The sequence below is a fragment of the Brassica rapa genome, chromosome A03 (genome assembly GCF_000309985.2).
Source record: "Brassica rapa cultivar Chiifu-401-42 chromosome A03, CAAS_Brap_v3.01, whole genome shotgun sequence".
In the NCBI taxonomy this organism is placed as follows: Eukaryota; Viridiplantae; Streptophyta; class Magnoliopsida; order Brassicales; family Brassicaceae; genus Brassica; species Brassica rapa.
This window is the reverse complement of record NC_024797.2, coordinates 16177152-16191949: the sequence shown is the minus strand read 5'-3', so window position 1 is coordinate 16191949 and position 14798 is coordinate 16177152. Positions and strand designations below refer to the sequence as shown.

General features: G+C 41.5%; 2 protein-coding genes across 5 annotated transcripts; one reads left to right on the top strand and one right to left on the bottom strand.

The window, feature by feature from the left end:
* Positions 1 to 358: 358 nt before the first annotated feature.
* Positions 359 to 6071, bottom strand: LOC103859149 (prolyl 4-hydroxylase 2). The gene is made up of 8 exons (XM_009136637.3): positions 5818 to 6071; positions 5670 to 5727; positions 5487 to 5591; positions 5037 to 5094; positions 4828 to 4926; positions 1165 to 1241; positions 1003 to 1072; positions 359 to 786 (listed from the first exon to the last, which is right to left on the bottom strand). The coding sequence occupies exons 1-8, from the start codon at positions 5955 to 5957 to the stop codon at positions 491 to 493; spliced, it is 903 nt and encodes a 300-aa protein (XP_009134885.2). The 5' UTR covers positions 5958 to 6071; the 3' UTR covers positions 359 to 490.
* A 199-nt stretch (positions 6072 to 6270) lies between these two features.
* On the top strand, positions 6271 to 14381 carry LOC103859148 (SAC3 family protein B). 4 transcript variants are annotated; one of them, XM_009136634.3, is made up of 19 exons: positions 6271 to 6493; positions 6764 to 6844; positions 6993 to 7085; positions 7223 to 7315; positions 7526 to 7621; positions 7920 to 8087; positions 8391 to 8510; positions 8728 to 8865; positions 9198 to 9416; positions 9493 to 9725; positions 9916 to 10016; positions 10126 to 10341; positions 10435 to 10662; positions 10741 to 10832; positions 10908 to 11001; positions 11100 to 11192; positions 11296 to 12176; positions 12250 to 12367; positions 12497 to 14381. In XM_009136634.3, the coding sequence occupies exons 1-19, from the start codon at positions 6390 to 6392 to the stop codon at positions 14252 to 14254; spliced, it is 4926 nt and encodes a 1641-aa protein (XP_009134882.1). In that variant the 5' UTR covers positions 6271 to 6389; the 3' UTR covers positions 14255 to 14381. The 4 variants fall into 4 exon arrangements, with proteins under 4 accessions (XP_009134882.1, XP_033142912.1, XP_009134884.1 ...); XM_033287021.1 differs by having other exon boundaries at positions 7226 to 7315; positions 7923 to 8087; positions 12497 to 14254; XM_009136636.3 differs by having other exon boundaries at positions 7226 to 7315; positions 12497 to 14254.
* Positions 14382 to 14798: the final 417 nt, after the last annotated feature.

Below are 14798 nucleotides of genomic sequence, written 5' to 3'. Positions count from 1 at the left end.
AACTTACCGGTTTCTTCAATCAAATCAGACCGACCGATGACATTTGCTTAACCGGTATCAAACCAGAAGCAAAAAGGCAAAACAAAGACAAACAGATTCATCTGCAAAGAACCTGTTATTTTGCATTTTGTAAGAGACTATTATATTGCAATGATACCATTTCATAGAGAAGGAATGTTAAATGCATTACTAGAATGTATAAAACACATTTTACTCCCCTCCTGAGAACATATACTTCATTATGATAATGATATGACTGTTTCAATCACATATTCTTCTAATAAAACTCCTCTTGTTTAATTCTCACTGTGCATAACTTGACCTATAAGTCAAGCTAGAAAAACGATCATCCTTATAGGACCTAATTGAAACGGAGAGTCTATTGATAAGAAAAAAAAAGTAACTGATTCAAGAACAGTGAAAACGAAGCTCAGATCAATATAAGAAGTACTTAATGGTACAAAGAGAAGATAAATTTAAACTCTTTTAATTAACAAGCTTTACAGCTACGTCTACAGTTTCCAGGGAGCTCTGGAGTTCCCACCATATACTCTGGATTCTTTGCGCATTCTCCAAGCACCGCCCACCTCTCACAGCTCTCGTTTACATCCGTACAGTTACCGTCATGCGTCACAATCTTATCGAACGAGTCCACGTGGATCCACTTAGTTGCTGACCATTTTTCTCCTTCAATCACAGGACAGCCTCCGTGAAGGCTCAATGTATCTGGAGTTGCGTCTTCGTGGAGGTTGAAGAACAACAGTGCATCTCCTTTCCTCGGTTTCACTAAATAAAACATGTGTTTAGATTATTCTTAATTAAGAATTTTTGATAAAAATTACATAGATACACAGCTCTCAAAAACAAAATTTTAGACCCCCAAATTTATTTAAAAAAAAAACAAATTTAGTTGAAATCTTTAATAGATAGCCTAATGGCCCCTAAATCTCAGGATCGGCCTTGATTCTAGAGGAACTTGTGATAAGTTTTGTAGTAGCTTACCAGCGATTCCTTTCTTCGCACAATCAGAAAGATCATCTTTGTTTACAGAAAGCTTGCGGCGAGAAGATTCCTGCAGCATAAATGTTTCATCAGACCAGACCATAGTGTCCGTTGTGTATATATGTAAGTGGGGGAAGTGATGGGTTTTGTATGAATACAAACCACTGCATTAGGGAAGACAGTTTCTCCACCCTTTGTGACATTGGAAAGATACATGAGAACCGTTGCTATGCGGTGTCTGAAAGCTTGGTGAAACAGAGTATAATAAGTGAAGAAGATAACTTTGTTATTGAATGTTTCTTGCTTAACTTTCACGCTTTACAACTGACGTCAATATATAGGAAAGACTGTAAACCCTAGTACAGACAAGACAAAAGACAGCTCAACATGTGGCCGCGCACAATCCCCAGGTTTCGAACCGGTTTGATAGCTGTAACTCCTTAGCTGTGAACCCCGTACAAGGACCACCTTTTGACGTCATCGAGTCTGATCTTTTGTGACCGTTGAAAGAGGAACGTTGAGTAGTTTCTTGGGCCTCAACAGATGTGTTTGCGGCCTTTGGGCTTATACACCCCCTCAAACTTGTGGCGGGAGAATCCTGAACACCAAGTTTGTCTCGCAAGCTTAGGAAAGGTTGTTGAGGTAAGGGCTTAGTGAAGATATCCGCCAGTTGCAGAACTGCAGGTACATGACTAACGACCAAAGCTCCAAGAGCTACCCTCTCACGCACATAATGAAAATCTGTATCAAAGTGCTTACTTCGATTATGCATAGCTGGATTGGCAGTCAAGTATACTGCAGAGAGATTATCACAGAACAACTCCGGTGTGTCAGGTAGAGAGATCCCCATTTCACCAAGTAGAGACGCCAACCATTTAAGCTCAGTTGCGGTTAATGATAGGGTGCGATATTCAGCCTCCGTTGAAGATCTTGAGACAGTGGGATGTCGTTTAGCAGACCAGGAAATGATGTTTGAACCAAGGAAGGTACACAAACCACCAGTTGAGCGCCTTGTATCACGGCAACCAGCCCAATCACTATCGCTGAACCCGTACAAGAGAAACCCTGTCTTGGCATTGATGTTTAACCCAAACCGTTGTGTGCCTTTCAGGTAACGAAGAATACGCTTGAGGTTGGAGAAGTCTGCAACAGTTGGAGCATGCATCTTCTGACAAACGTAGTTGACTGCAAATTGTATGTCAGGCCTTGTCAATGTGAGATATTGAAGCTTGCCTGCGAGGCTCCTGAAGTAAGTTGGTTCGGAAAACAGAGTATCTTGACCAGAGACTTTGTCCAGTTGCATCGGAAGCGGTGTTGGCATCGGAGCACAGTCAGACATTGCTGCACTTATTAACAAATCTGTGGTATACTTCTCTTGACAAAGAAACAAACCATCGGATGTAGCTTGAACTTGGATGCCAAGAAAATAGTGGACTGGCCCCATATCTTTCATCCTGAAGGTCGTGTTGAGATGAACCAGAAGCTGACCTATGAGCTTGTCATTGTTGCCTGTGAGCAACATATCATCAACGTAGAGCAAAAGGTATATCACGTCGTCACCATGAAGATACACGAACAAAGACGGGTCTCCATGAGTACATTTGAAACCAAACTCAATCAGGAATGTACTGAACTTGTCAAACCACGCCCGAGGTGACTGACGAAGACCGTAGATAGCCTTTCTTAGCTTGCATATGTAATCAGGTTTCTCAGGATCTTCAAAACCAGGTGGTTGTTTCATATAAACAGGTTCCTTGAGATCACCATGTAGAAAGGCATTTTCGACATCTAGCTGTTTGATTTGCCAACCTTTAACCGCAGCAACATGAAGGACTGAACGTATAGTAGCTGTTCGAACAACTGGACTGTAAGTTTCCACAAAATCTACACCTTCTTCCTGTTCGTTTCCCCGAGCTACTAGTCTTGACTTTCGTTTGTTCAACGTTCCATCAGCATTCAGTTTGGATTTGTGAACCCAGCCACTACTAATCGGTGTGATACTTGGATCAGGTGGAACCAAGTCCCATGTGTGTGTGATATCCATGTTGTTCTTCTCATGTCTCATGGCATTGGTCCAATTTGGATCCTTTAATGCCGCAGCAACAGTTCGAGGTTCAGGATACTGAGAGGTTACAGAGAGAAGAACATATCTTGGATTGGGTTTCCTGATGCCGTCTTTAGCTCTTGTGACCATTTGGTGCACATGTGCTGGTTGAGGAACAGGCTGAACTGGTGGGGCAGGAGAGGCTGCAGGGGAGGGGAGAGGTGGGAAGTCTGCTTCAGAAAAGATCGAACCAGTGGACTGAGAGGACGCTGGTGTTTCTGAAGCTTGAGGTTGAACATTCTGTTGAACCGGAGGGGTAAAATATTCTTCCTCTGGAGCAACTGTAGGCTCTACTGGTGGTTGTTCCTTTCTATACTCTGATTGCCACGCAGAGAGAAGTGGCGTATCTAAGGGAGTTAGAAAGGACTGATATTCTTTTTGATAAGGGAATGAACTCTCCTCAAACAACACATGTCTGCTGATATAAACTCTGCCAGACGGTGGGTGAAGACAGCGATAGCCTTTGTGTTTCTCACTGTAGCCAATGAAGACACAATGAAGACTCTTTGGATCAAACTTGTTGTTACTATAAGGGCGAAGAAACGGATAGCAGCTGCACCCAAAAACGCGCAGAAACGTGTAGATAGGAGCTTTGTTTACAAGTACTTCATAAGGGCTTTTGTGCTCAGAAAGAACGGATGAGGGAAGAAGATTACTGAGGTAAACTGCTGTCAGAAAAGCTTCTACCCAAAGCTGATGCGGAACCCGGCTTTGAAACATCAGTGACAGGCCTAGCTCCGTTCTGTTGTGGAGTGTGTGGGCAAGACAAATGATGCTTGATCCCACATGATGTCAGGTGAGTAGTAAACTGCTTACTTGTGAACTCACCACCCCCATCACTTTGAAAGATTTTTATTTTGGAGTCAAGTTGTCGTTCTACTAGGTTCGGACAGAGGAGCGCCAATGGAAGCAAGCTGATCACAAAGAGACTTAATCTCGGAGAGATACTCAGAAAGAGAACGAGATCCCCTTTTTGTACTCTGGATGCGGCTCTGTAGATCTAACTTTCGGGTGGGGGAAATTCTGTTATACTTCTGAGCCAGGAAATACCAGAGTTCTTGAGATGAACGCAGCCCATAAACGCTTTTAATGGCTTCTTCAGAGAGAGATCCGACCAGCCACGCCATAACACGTTGATCCGTACGAACCCACTTAGCGTATTCTGGGTTAGGAGTCTCTGCAACTTGATCTCCATTGCGGACGGTGAGAATCGGAGGAGGTCTAGGTATTTCGCCAGTAACGTGACCAAGAAGAGACTGAGAGTTAAGAAACTGCTCAAACTGAAACTTCCAAGGTAAGTAGTTTGAGTCGTTGAGCTTGAGCGTCACACAATGTGCGATTGTCAATGGAGCAGAAAGAGGATCACCATCCATGGCTCTGATACCATGAAAGCTTGGTGAAACAGAGTATAATAAGTGAAGAAGATAACTTTGTTATTGAATGTTTCTTGCTTAACTTTCACGCTTTACAACTGACGTCAATATATAGGAAAGACTGTAAACCCTAGTACAGACAAGACAAAAGACAGCTCAACATGTGGCCGCGCACAATCCCAAGGTTTCGAACCGGTTTGATAGCTGTAACTCCTTAGCTGTGAACCCCGTACAAGGACCACCTGTTGACGTCATCGAGTCTGATCTTTTGTGACCGTTGAAAGAGGAACGTTGAGTAGTTTCTTGGGCCTCAACAGATGTGTTTGCGGCCTTTGGGCTTATAGTGTCCACCACGGGCGATGTTGACTTTGTCGTGAAAGTAGTCAAAGTGAGCGTCGTATTTTTGACCGTGCTGATATCTCAACACCTGAAGGTCTTCTCCATTTTCTGTTACCAGAGAGTGTAACGACTTAGAAACAATCATAACATATTCTGAAAAGCCTTTCAACAAACTCAACAAGAGTTAAGGTTCCTTGTTACTTGAATGTCTTTGTTACCTTTTGGGAGGAATGTCCATGTAGAGAGCTTGTCCTCTATTCCAGAGACAATAGGATCCTGTGATTAAGCAAAACAAGATTTACATGAAGATTGTAATCCTTACTAAGTACCAACCATAACCCATGACTGATAATCATAGATACTTAGATGGATATTTTGTTGACTAGCAACTAGCTCTTAAACCTTGTAGTCCTAGTAGTAACCATCAATGACAAATCTACCAAGATCCAGGAGGCTTATTTAAAAAGCTCCGTAAACATGATCAGTGTAACTCAAAACCAATCCAATATGTGCGTCAACTAGAGATCTAATCAGAGCCGGATTTGGTCACAGTCTAGTGAAACATTGTTCTTGATAAATGTCTATCACCCCCCATAATATCAGATCCGGCCTTAATCTAATACTAATTAATTCATCCGACATGGAAGCGAAACAGAAGAACTTGCCACCTTTCCTTTGGAGATAAACGTGCCGGAGCTGGTCCGAACGTCACTAACTTGACTCTCTCCGTTATCATTATCAGCAACCGCAGATCTCTGCAGATTCTCTTTCGCCTTATTTTCCAAAAAAAGAAAAAGAAATCAGAAACATTCGAATTGAGATCAAACCCAAAAGATTTAGTTTACACTTACAAGTGAGATCAGATGATCACATTCCAAGTCCGTTAGAAAACCTTCATACACAAATGCCCTGACCAAAAAATTCTCAGATTCATGACAAAAGTATACAAAATCGAAGCTCAAAGTTTCGAAATTTACCGAGGATTGAGGAAAACCAAACCTGGGTTTTGAAGAAACCTGTTTGACTTTAGAAGGGTTGATGATAGAACTTGGAGAGCTAATCAGAGAAGTTGATGACTGTAGCTGGACGAGGAAGACGGTGACGAACAGCAACAACAATCCGCGGCAAGACATCGACATTAGTAACTCAGTCGCTTGGAGAGATCTAAAACTGACAAAAGTTCACTTTTTTTTTTTGTTTCCAGGAAAATAACGAGGGAAAGTTTTTTTTTATTTTCTCTTCTTCGGACAAAAATGTCAACGGTAATGAAAAGTTGATGATCTACCTAACGAGATGGCGACGACATTCGCACGTGTGTTGTAATAATAACCAATACAAAGCCCATAAAATAGAGTCAAGGCTTTAAAATATCAAGGCCCAGGCCCAGGCCCAAGCATGAGATCTCTTCGGTTTAATGCGAACCCTCGAACCGACGTCGTATAAGTGAAAAAAGATGAAATAAACATCCTCGCCGGGAAAGTCACGACGGAGAGCGAAGGAGAAAACTCGATTTGGTCTCGTCGCGATTCGAAGGTTGAAGAAATAATCAATAGAGAAATTAGCTTACAGAGATGGCGTTTAAGCCTTTCGGAAAAGATGTAGGTCCGGCGATGAGCTCCAAGCCATCGCCGTTTACAACGTTTGGCGCTTCTTCTGCTCCTGCTCAAACCACAAGGTGTGCTTTTTCGATTCCGTATCGATGTATTCGCGTGGTTATACGATGATCGTACTCCCATTCCTATTTTCTGAGGTTTTAGATTGATTTCACGCTATGGATGTATTGCGCTCTCCGTTGATTTCAGTTGAAGTGTTTAGGAGAGAAGTATCTTGAGTTTTCTGTGAAATTGTGTTCTAAGATCAATTAGGCAGCTCTAAGCTTTCAGGTGTTGAAGCTAATGTGCTTATTGCGATTGTAATTTGTTTGCTTTTGTGGATTTGGTTGTAGTGATTCTCCAATTCAGCCACCGGCGTCTCAGAACCATTCAGGCTATGCAGGACAATCTTTTGGACCACGTGGAACTCAGAGGTTAGATAAGACCTTGCTTTATAGCTCTGGTTTGTTTCTATGCGAGAATGTTAGGTTGTTTGTGACTTGTGAGCCGTGAAACCTCTTTATGGCGAGCTTGTTTTCTCAAGTGCTTTAACTTTCTAAACTTCGTAATCGTTGCTTGTAGTGGTGCTTCAGTTCAGCGAGCACCGTCTCCTTCGGGATTTCAAAACCCTCCACCTTTTATAGGGCAACCTTACCGACCAGGTGGGGTACAAAGGTTAGACATTCTTATCCTCATCATGGCTTGATCTTTATTTTTTTATTTCAAGTTTTATGTGCCTGGCGATGATGTTAGGGTGGTTACTTGTTTTACTAAGTTTTCCTTGTACTAATTTATCGTGGATTTTGTTGCAGTAGTCTTCCAATGAATCGAACACCATCTCCTTTGGCTTTTCAAAATCCCTCACTTTCCTCGGGACAACCTTACCGGCCTGGTGGAACTCAGAGGTTAGAGATTTTTTACTCTTATGGCTTTCTTACTTTTTGTACCTCCTTATATGCGTGTACATGGTCTTTGGGAAAACTTTGATCTGACACAGCTGGTGATGGGATTAACCAGTTTATCTATTTCTTTCGCTTTGATTTTTTATTTTCGTTTGGTGAAAGTTCTGGTTGAATTTTCTGAATGAAACAGTTTGCTGCTATGTTTTTTTTCAGGAGTCCAGGACCTGTCAATGGAATACAATGGGGTTCAGAAGCTTTTCCACGTCCAAGCCCTTCTGTGAGACCTTACCAATTTCCTGGAGTTCAGAGGTAAAAAAGTCTACGTTTGTTATTTTCACTTTGAAGAGTGTGATATTTCACAGCTTGGCAGCAGTGTTAATCACACAATTAAAATGTTTTCAGTTTTCTGCAATAGTAAATATAGCAGTAGGATGAGAGAGCAGGGTTTTCGAAGTGCTATAGGTTTCTCTGCCCATCCCAATGCCTAATACATAAGGGCTTACGGTGTAACGGTGGCAGTGGCTTTGAAAATCCATAGGATTTAGCAACAAGCTGTTGGATTGTTCTTGACGAATTCCCTGAATTTCACCTGTTTTATTTTTTCTAGCAGGCCTACTTTAAATCCTCAGTTTGGGCATGATGAGTCAAGGAACTTACTGAAGGATCAGGGTAAACATAGTCTAGCCACATCTGCAGCTAGTATATCACACACTCTTTCGAGAAGTGGACCTGATGCAGTTGAGATTGGTCGATCACAAGATTCAAAAAGGAAAAGGTCATTTTTCTTCCATTTCTTTTAGATGAAGGCAATTTATGACAGCAACCTCTTTGTGCAATAGACATTTCGTCCGTTCTGTAGCACTTTCATATCCTGGACTTTCTTAACACTTGCCCGTTTGCGAAAGTTTGTACACCTGTGTTCTGCGCTCATGTACAGTTCTCTTTCAGATTTCAAGAGTTTGTTGTGTTCTCGGTGCTAGAAAATTACCAGTCATACGCTTGGCTGTGATGCTTAGTGATATAATGCTTTTTGATGTACCTAATATAAATCTAAAAGTCCTCAATTTTTGTCTTCCAGTCAGTCAGATCTTCCTGGTCGGAGTTTGGGGTTTCCTCGAATAAATCATTCGCCAGTATCAGATTTCGAGAATGGCAGCTTGGTAGATGATGTTCAGCAGCCATCTAGCCACACTTGGATGTAAGCTTTTTTTCTCTTGTCAGTGTCATAAATGTTTTGGTCTCTCCCTCCCTCTGTGCTCTTGGTACAGAAAATGTCATGGAATATCTCACATGTGTTATTATAGATAGTAATTTGAACCATATATGTGTCTTTCCTCCTTCATTTCTATACTGTTATTGTCTGTCGTCTCACTTTTGAAACTTGCGTCCTCGTTCTTTTTCTCATGTTTTTGAAGACGCTCTCCTTCTGCGGACAATAATCCTGTGAGGTCGAGGAGCAATCCCAATCGGTTGATCCAGCAAGAACAAACCCCAAGCTCTTCATTCCCGTACGCACATGAATCAGTTGAAATTCAGGAAGCAACAAAAAGAAGGTAAACAGCATGATAACTCACCATATTTTGTAAGCTTATTATTGTGTTTCCGTCCCCCTTTCCTACGTGTACTTATGAATGGCAGGTTAAGTCACAATCTTAAGAAACTATATCGTTAGCAAATTGGTGTATAAGCGTATTGCCGTATTTACGTTTAAAGTAAATGGTTTCATGCAAATTTTTTCTACTACTAGCCTGTGAAACCATGCTTATTTCTCTTGTAGCTCTATCTTTAGTGCTCTTGCAACAAATCTGTTTTTTTTTCTCTATCTGGCTGTATCTGTATGTGCCTTAAAATTTGCTCTTATTTAAGCATGCTGACTGTATGGTAGGCTTTCGACATCTCCTCCTGCGTCAGGCGCAAAGTCATTTATGCTTTCAAGAAGCTCGGATTCCCAATTTCCTGTGCAGCCCTCCTCTCTAAATAATTTCAATAGTGCGGGTAAGGCAAACAGTTCACCTGCAACAAAAAGGACGAGATCTCCAACTTCATATCCAGTGGAAGAGGATATCCAGGGAAACTCTTTTCCTTCTCGAGATTGTACTGAAGGGTAAATTAAACTAATTAAAAAAATTAATATGTGGACTAGTTCTTAAGTTTTTATGAACTGTGTGCGTTTTGTACAGAGAAGAACAAGCCAGGGCAAAGAGACTGGCCCGCTTCAAGGGTGAACTAGACCCTGTTCCAGCCCGTCCTGTTGATACTCAACTTACTAAATCATCTGTAAATAAAACTGTGAAGCCTCTGGACAACAAACAAACATTCAATTCACTGGAATCAAGCAGGGATGCCTTGCCTGAATATGAAAGCTCGGAGCAACCCTCTCTTATCGTTGGATTATGCCCTGACATGTGTCCTGGTAAGCATACCCAGAGACATGCTTATAAAACGACACTGAGTGTATAGTCTTTGATTTATTTTATCTGATAAAAAAAGAATTGTGTTTCTAACAAGATTGATCTTGCCCTTATTGATGTCTAGTCCTAGTTCTAGTGAGTTATGTGATTGTAGAATAAATATATTGAGGTTTTTCTTATTCATCTTCCCAGAGTCGGAACGAGGAGAGCGTGAAAGGAAGGGGGACTTGGACCATTATGAGCGTGTGGATGGAGATAGGAACCAGACGAGCAAATTCCTTGCCGTGAAGAAAGTGAGTTTGCCTTTTTCATATCAATTAATCCTCAAATTCTATCTTAAGATGTCATATGCTAGACTACCCGTTCACTCTGATGACTACTTATATATTTGCCTTTGAATAGTATACCAGGACGGCGGAGCGAGAAGCAATTTTGATACGACCAATGCCAATCTTGCAGAATACAATGGAATATTTGCTGAGTTTGCTAGACCGACCGTACAATGAAAACTTTCTTGGTATGTACAACTTCTTATGGGATAGGATGAGAGCTATCCGAATGGATCTAAGAATGCAGCATATTTTCAACCGAGAAGCTATTACTTTGCTGGAGCAAATGGTTTGTGTTTTCCGATCTTATATAAAGCCCATCAAACACGATAACAAGCAGTATTCTGCTTTGGATATCTTACTATTGATTTCCTTTGTATAGATAAGACTTCACATCCTTGCAATGCATGAGCTATGCGAATATACTAAAGGAGAGGGATTTTCGGAGGGGTTTGATGCGCACCTGAATATTGAGCAGATGAACAAGACATCTGTTGAGTTGTTTCAAATGTATGATGATCACAGGAAGAGAGGAATAACTGTTCCTACAGAAAAAGAGTTCCGTGGCTATTATGCTCTTCTCAAACTCGACAAGCACCCTGGCTATAAGGTAAATACTTTTTTGCTGAAATTTGCGGTCAGAATTTTGTGCCAAGTTCTTAACCTGACGATAAATTCTTCCTGTTAGGTTGAACCTTCTGAGCTTTCTCTTGATCTTGCTAACATGACTCCAGAAATAAGGCAAACGTCAGAAGTTCTCTTTGCCCGCAATGTAGCCAGGTAGCTCCTTGGACTTGTTTTTGGGTGTTAGTTTGTTAACCTGGTCTAAGTATTGGAACTATTGTGCAATTTCAGAGCTTGTAGAACTGGCAACTTTATCGCCTTCTTTCGCCTCGCACGGAAAGCAAGCTATCTTCAAGCATGTCTAATGCATGCACATTTTTCGAAGGTAAGGCTTATTTGTGGTGTAGGTTCAAAAGTTATATTCTTACCAATATTGGTGTGTGGTTAATTAACCGAGATCTAAGCTTTATTCTGTTTTATCAGCTAAGAACTCAGGCACTTGCTTCTCTGCACTCGGGTCTCCAAAATAATCAGGGTATCCCAGTTTCAGATACGTCAAATTGGATAGGGATGGAGGTAATTTTCCATCAATCTGCTACTTGGTGTATCCTTTTCGTGGTCGGCTGTGACAGAGTAATTGCTAGAGGTCTTACATTTTTCTTCTGGTGATGGAATTTAGGAAGAGGACATAGAAGCCCTGTTGGAGTACCATGGATTTTCAATAAAAGTGTTTGAAGAGCCATACATGGTAAAGGATGGCCTATTTCTTCATGCTGATACAGACTATAAAACAAAATGCTCAAAACTTGTTCACATGAAAAAGTCAAGAACCATTGTGGAAGATGTTTCTGCTCCCTCGACAAAGGAAAATGTTTCTGCTCCCTCTCCGTTGTCATCATTGCCGACAGAAGCAAATAAAGGACATAAACCGCTTATTACCACCTATAAACAGGAAAGGCCGCCTGCTCAAAGTCCTAAGAAACAAACATCAGTGCGTCCAGTTGATAAAGAAATGACCGACTCGAAGACTTCCCTCTTACTGGAGGAGGACAAGCCAGTGAGAACATCTGTAATAAATCCAGTGTGGCCACCTGTTATAAATCCAGCAGTGGATCAACAGAAACAAAATGACCTTACGCCGGCTGGTGGATTTCATTCTCCCCTGAAGTTCAGTTCTCCTTTTGGTTCTCCTGGATTTCCTCAAGCTGTATCCTCGAATCTGAAGAAACAACCTAATGACGGCCACACTAGTTCATCTCCTGCGAAAATTAAATTTCCATTTGTAGCGCATATGCAAATGAATCTTGTGCCTGAACCTACTTTGCAACAAAGTCCGAAGTCTACGCCAATGGAGAGTTTGCCTGTAACTACCATTTCAGAGTCTCCGACGATTGTAGAAAACATATCTGCTTTGGAAGAATCAGTACCTGAAGCTGCGATGACTGGTACCATGGAAGAGGGACTCCATGACATTGAACAGGAAGATGAGGATGGAACTGAGGACATCACAAATCAATATGACGAGGAAGTGGCGAAGGCAAAACTTAAATTGATGATAAGGTGTACCATCTCATGCAAGTTGATAATTGGTGTAGGTTACTCTTTCTAACTTTTCTTTTCTGAATCTTCACAGATTATGGAAGCGGTGGTCTTCACGCCAAAGTCAATTACGGGAGCGTCGACAGTTAGCTGCAACGGCTGCACTGAGTTCTCTATCCCTGGGCACACCTATCCGATTCAGCAAACCTGATGTAAGTTTCAGTTTCCTTCCCCGTAACATGTGCTGATCATTGGTCCTTTTGTCAAGCAAGCATTGAAAGTCTTTGATGCATTTACTAACGAGGTTGGTAGTCTAATCTCGTTTCTTACTTCATACACAGCAATCTAGGCCGTGTGGTGAGTTTGACATTGATCAAGCAATGAAGAGGAGATTTGAAGAACGTGAAAAATCATGGTCAAGGCTGAATATTTCAGATGTGATAGCTGATACACTACTCGAAAGGAATCCAGACTCAAAATGCATATGCTGGAAGGTCATCTTATGTACTCAGGCTAAATCAGTTAACACCTCAAGTCAAGATACACATTCAGCAGCCAGTCGTTGGTTATTATCAAAGCTTATCCCTCACACAGAACATACCGTCCCCGATGAGAATCTGCTGTTTTCAGCCCCCGGTGTATCGGTATGGAACAAATGGATTGAAAGTGGATGTTGTCTTTCAGTAGCTAGGGATGTGGAAGCTGATAAAGCTCTCTGTGAAGCAACACGTGGCGCAAGTGCAGTTCTTTTCCTTGCATCTAAAGACCTCCCTCTGAATCACCAGAGAGAACAGCTTAACCGCATTCTTCAATCAGTACCAAACGATTCACTCCTTCCCCTTCTCGTTATAATCAGCTCAAGCAACCGTGAAAGCGTGGATCCTGATACCAACCTCGTCTCTGAGCTAGGCCTTCATGATATTAACAAATCAAAGATCGCAAGCTTCACCATCGTCTCTATCGCTAATAAATCTCAGAAGGGACATGAAGTTCGTTTTTTCAGCGATTCACGGCTAAGGGACGGGCTTAAATGGCTTGCGGGAAATTCACCTCTGCAAGCAAATCTCCATCACGTTAAACCGCGAGAACTCGTTCTGACTCATCTCAGTTTTTCACTGGAGTTGCTTAAGAAGATGCCGGATCAAGAACTTGGTCCTAACATCTGCATATCAGCCTTCAACGACGCATTGGAAACATCAAAAAGAAACGTCGCTTCTGCTGCTGAAGCAAATCCTATCGGTTGGCCTTGCCCCGAAACAATGTTGCTAGAGGATAATAGAAAAGAACATTTAATGTTAAAGCAGTATTTACCCAACCTAGACTGGAGCAGCGCAGAGAGCATCAAACCACTCAACTCCATGCTCGAGAACTGTAAGCTTCCATGTCTTGAAGATGATCTGAAATGGTTAACCAAAAAATGTGCTTCTGGTGATGAGATAGAGAACCATACGCAACGGCTCGAGGGATGCTTAGTTGAGTACTTGACACAGACAAGCAATCTTATGGGAGTCTCATTAGCCGCCAAAGAAGCAGGAGTGATGGTGCAAAGAAACACTAGACTCGAACTCCGTAGCTCAAGCTACTACCATATCATCCCGAGATGGATCGGAATCTTCCAGAGGATCTTCAACTGGCGGATAATGGGTTTGCTAGATTCGTCGTCTTCCTCAGCTTACGTACTGAAGTCCGACCTCACCATGTCAGCTTCGAGCTATGCTGATAAGTTCTTGTCTGAAGAAGAAGCAGCATACCAGTCTCCTCGTCCGAATCTTCCTTTGCTTCGTGAAATGATCCAAATCAGCTGCAGCCCCTTCAAGGCGTCTCAGGTTCAGACAGAAAGGGTTATCGATGATCATAGAGATATAGATGAGACAATGTTGGAGAAGAGTAGAGAAGCTTCTAGAAGGATTGATGTGATGATGATAACTGAGGATGATGAGTTAGCTGATGAAACTGAGAGAACGCTGAGGGATAAAGAAAGAGAAGCTGCGGAGAAGAAGATGATGAAGGATAGAGAAAGTGAGAGATTAGATGAATTGTTGGAGAAATGTAACTTGGTACAGAACAGCATAGCTGAGAAGCTCTGCATTTACTTTTGAAAGGTTCTTCATCTCTTTCTGTTAATGTTAATGTTGTTGCATGTTTCCATGTCAGTTTAGTTGAGCTAGAGGGTGAAGATGCTGCTATTATGATTAATGATTTAATATGCATGCTTACACACTATTACTTGAGGAATACCAAATACCTATAGCAAATGTATACTAATCTTTCAACTATTAAAGTAGAGCTAGTATCGTTTTTTGTGGCATGATGGCATCTATAGCAAGACTTGGGTTCCAACTAAAAGTCCACCAACATAAAAATTAACTTTTGCAAGGAAAAAACCTTTACTTTTTCAGAGAACTAAAACAACACTGGCTGACTTTTCTCCTTTTTGGTTTAAATTTTGGAAAGCAAAATATTAAAACAAGTAAACAACACAGCAATTTATCACAACTGAGCAAAAAATTGACTGACTTTTGTGCTATAAAAATACAAAAATTGGCTGACTTTTGTGCTGCAAATAATCAAAAAGTTGGCTGACTTTTTTGCCATAAAAGTTCAAAAAGCTGCCGGCCATTAAAACTTTAATCTACTCATTCC

Excerpts from the sequence above, each read along its gene's own strand:
- LOC103859149 (XM_009136637.3), bottom strand. The coding sequence starts at position 5,957 with ATGTCGATGTCTTGCCGCGGATTGTTGTTGCTGTTCGTCACCGTCTTC. Across the intron at positions 5,592-5,669 it reads GTGATCATCTGATCTCACTT|GCGAAAGAGAATCTGCAGAG; the intron begins GTAAGTGTAAAC and ends TTGGAAAATAAG. Across the intron at positions 1,073-1,164 it reads CTGTCTTCCCTAATGCAGTG|GAATCTTCTCGCCGCAAGCT; the intron begins GTTTGTATTCAT and ends TTTATGCTGCAG.
- LOC103859148 (XM_009136634.3), top strand. The coding sequence starts at position 6,390 with ATGGCGTTTAAGCCTTTCGGAAAAGATGTAGGTCCGGCGATGAGCTCC. Across the intron at positions 9,417-9,492 it reads TCTCGAGATTGTACTGAAGG|AGAAGAACAAGCCAGGGCAA; the intron begins GTAAATTAAACT and ends CGTTTTGTACAG. Across the intron at positions 11,193-11,295 it reads CAAATTGGATAGGGATGGAG|GAAGAGGACATAGAAGCCCT; the intron begins GTAATTTTCCAT and ends GATGGAATTTAG.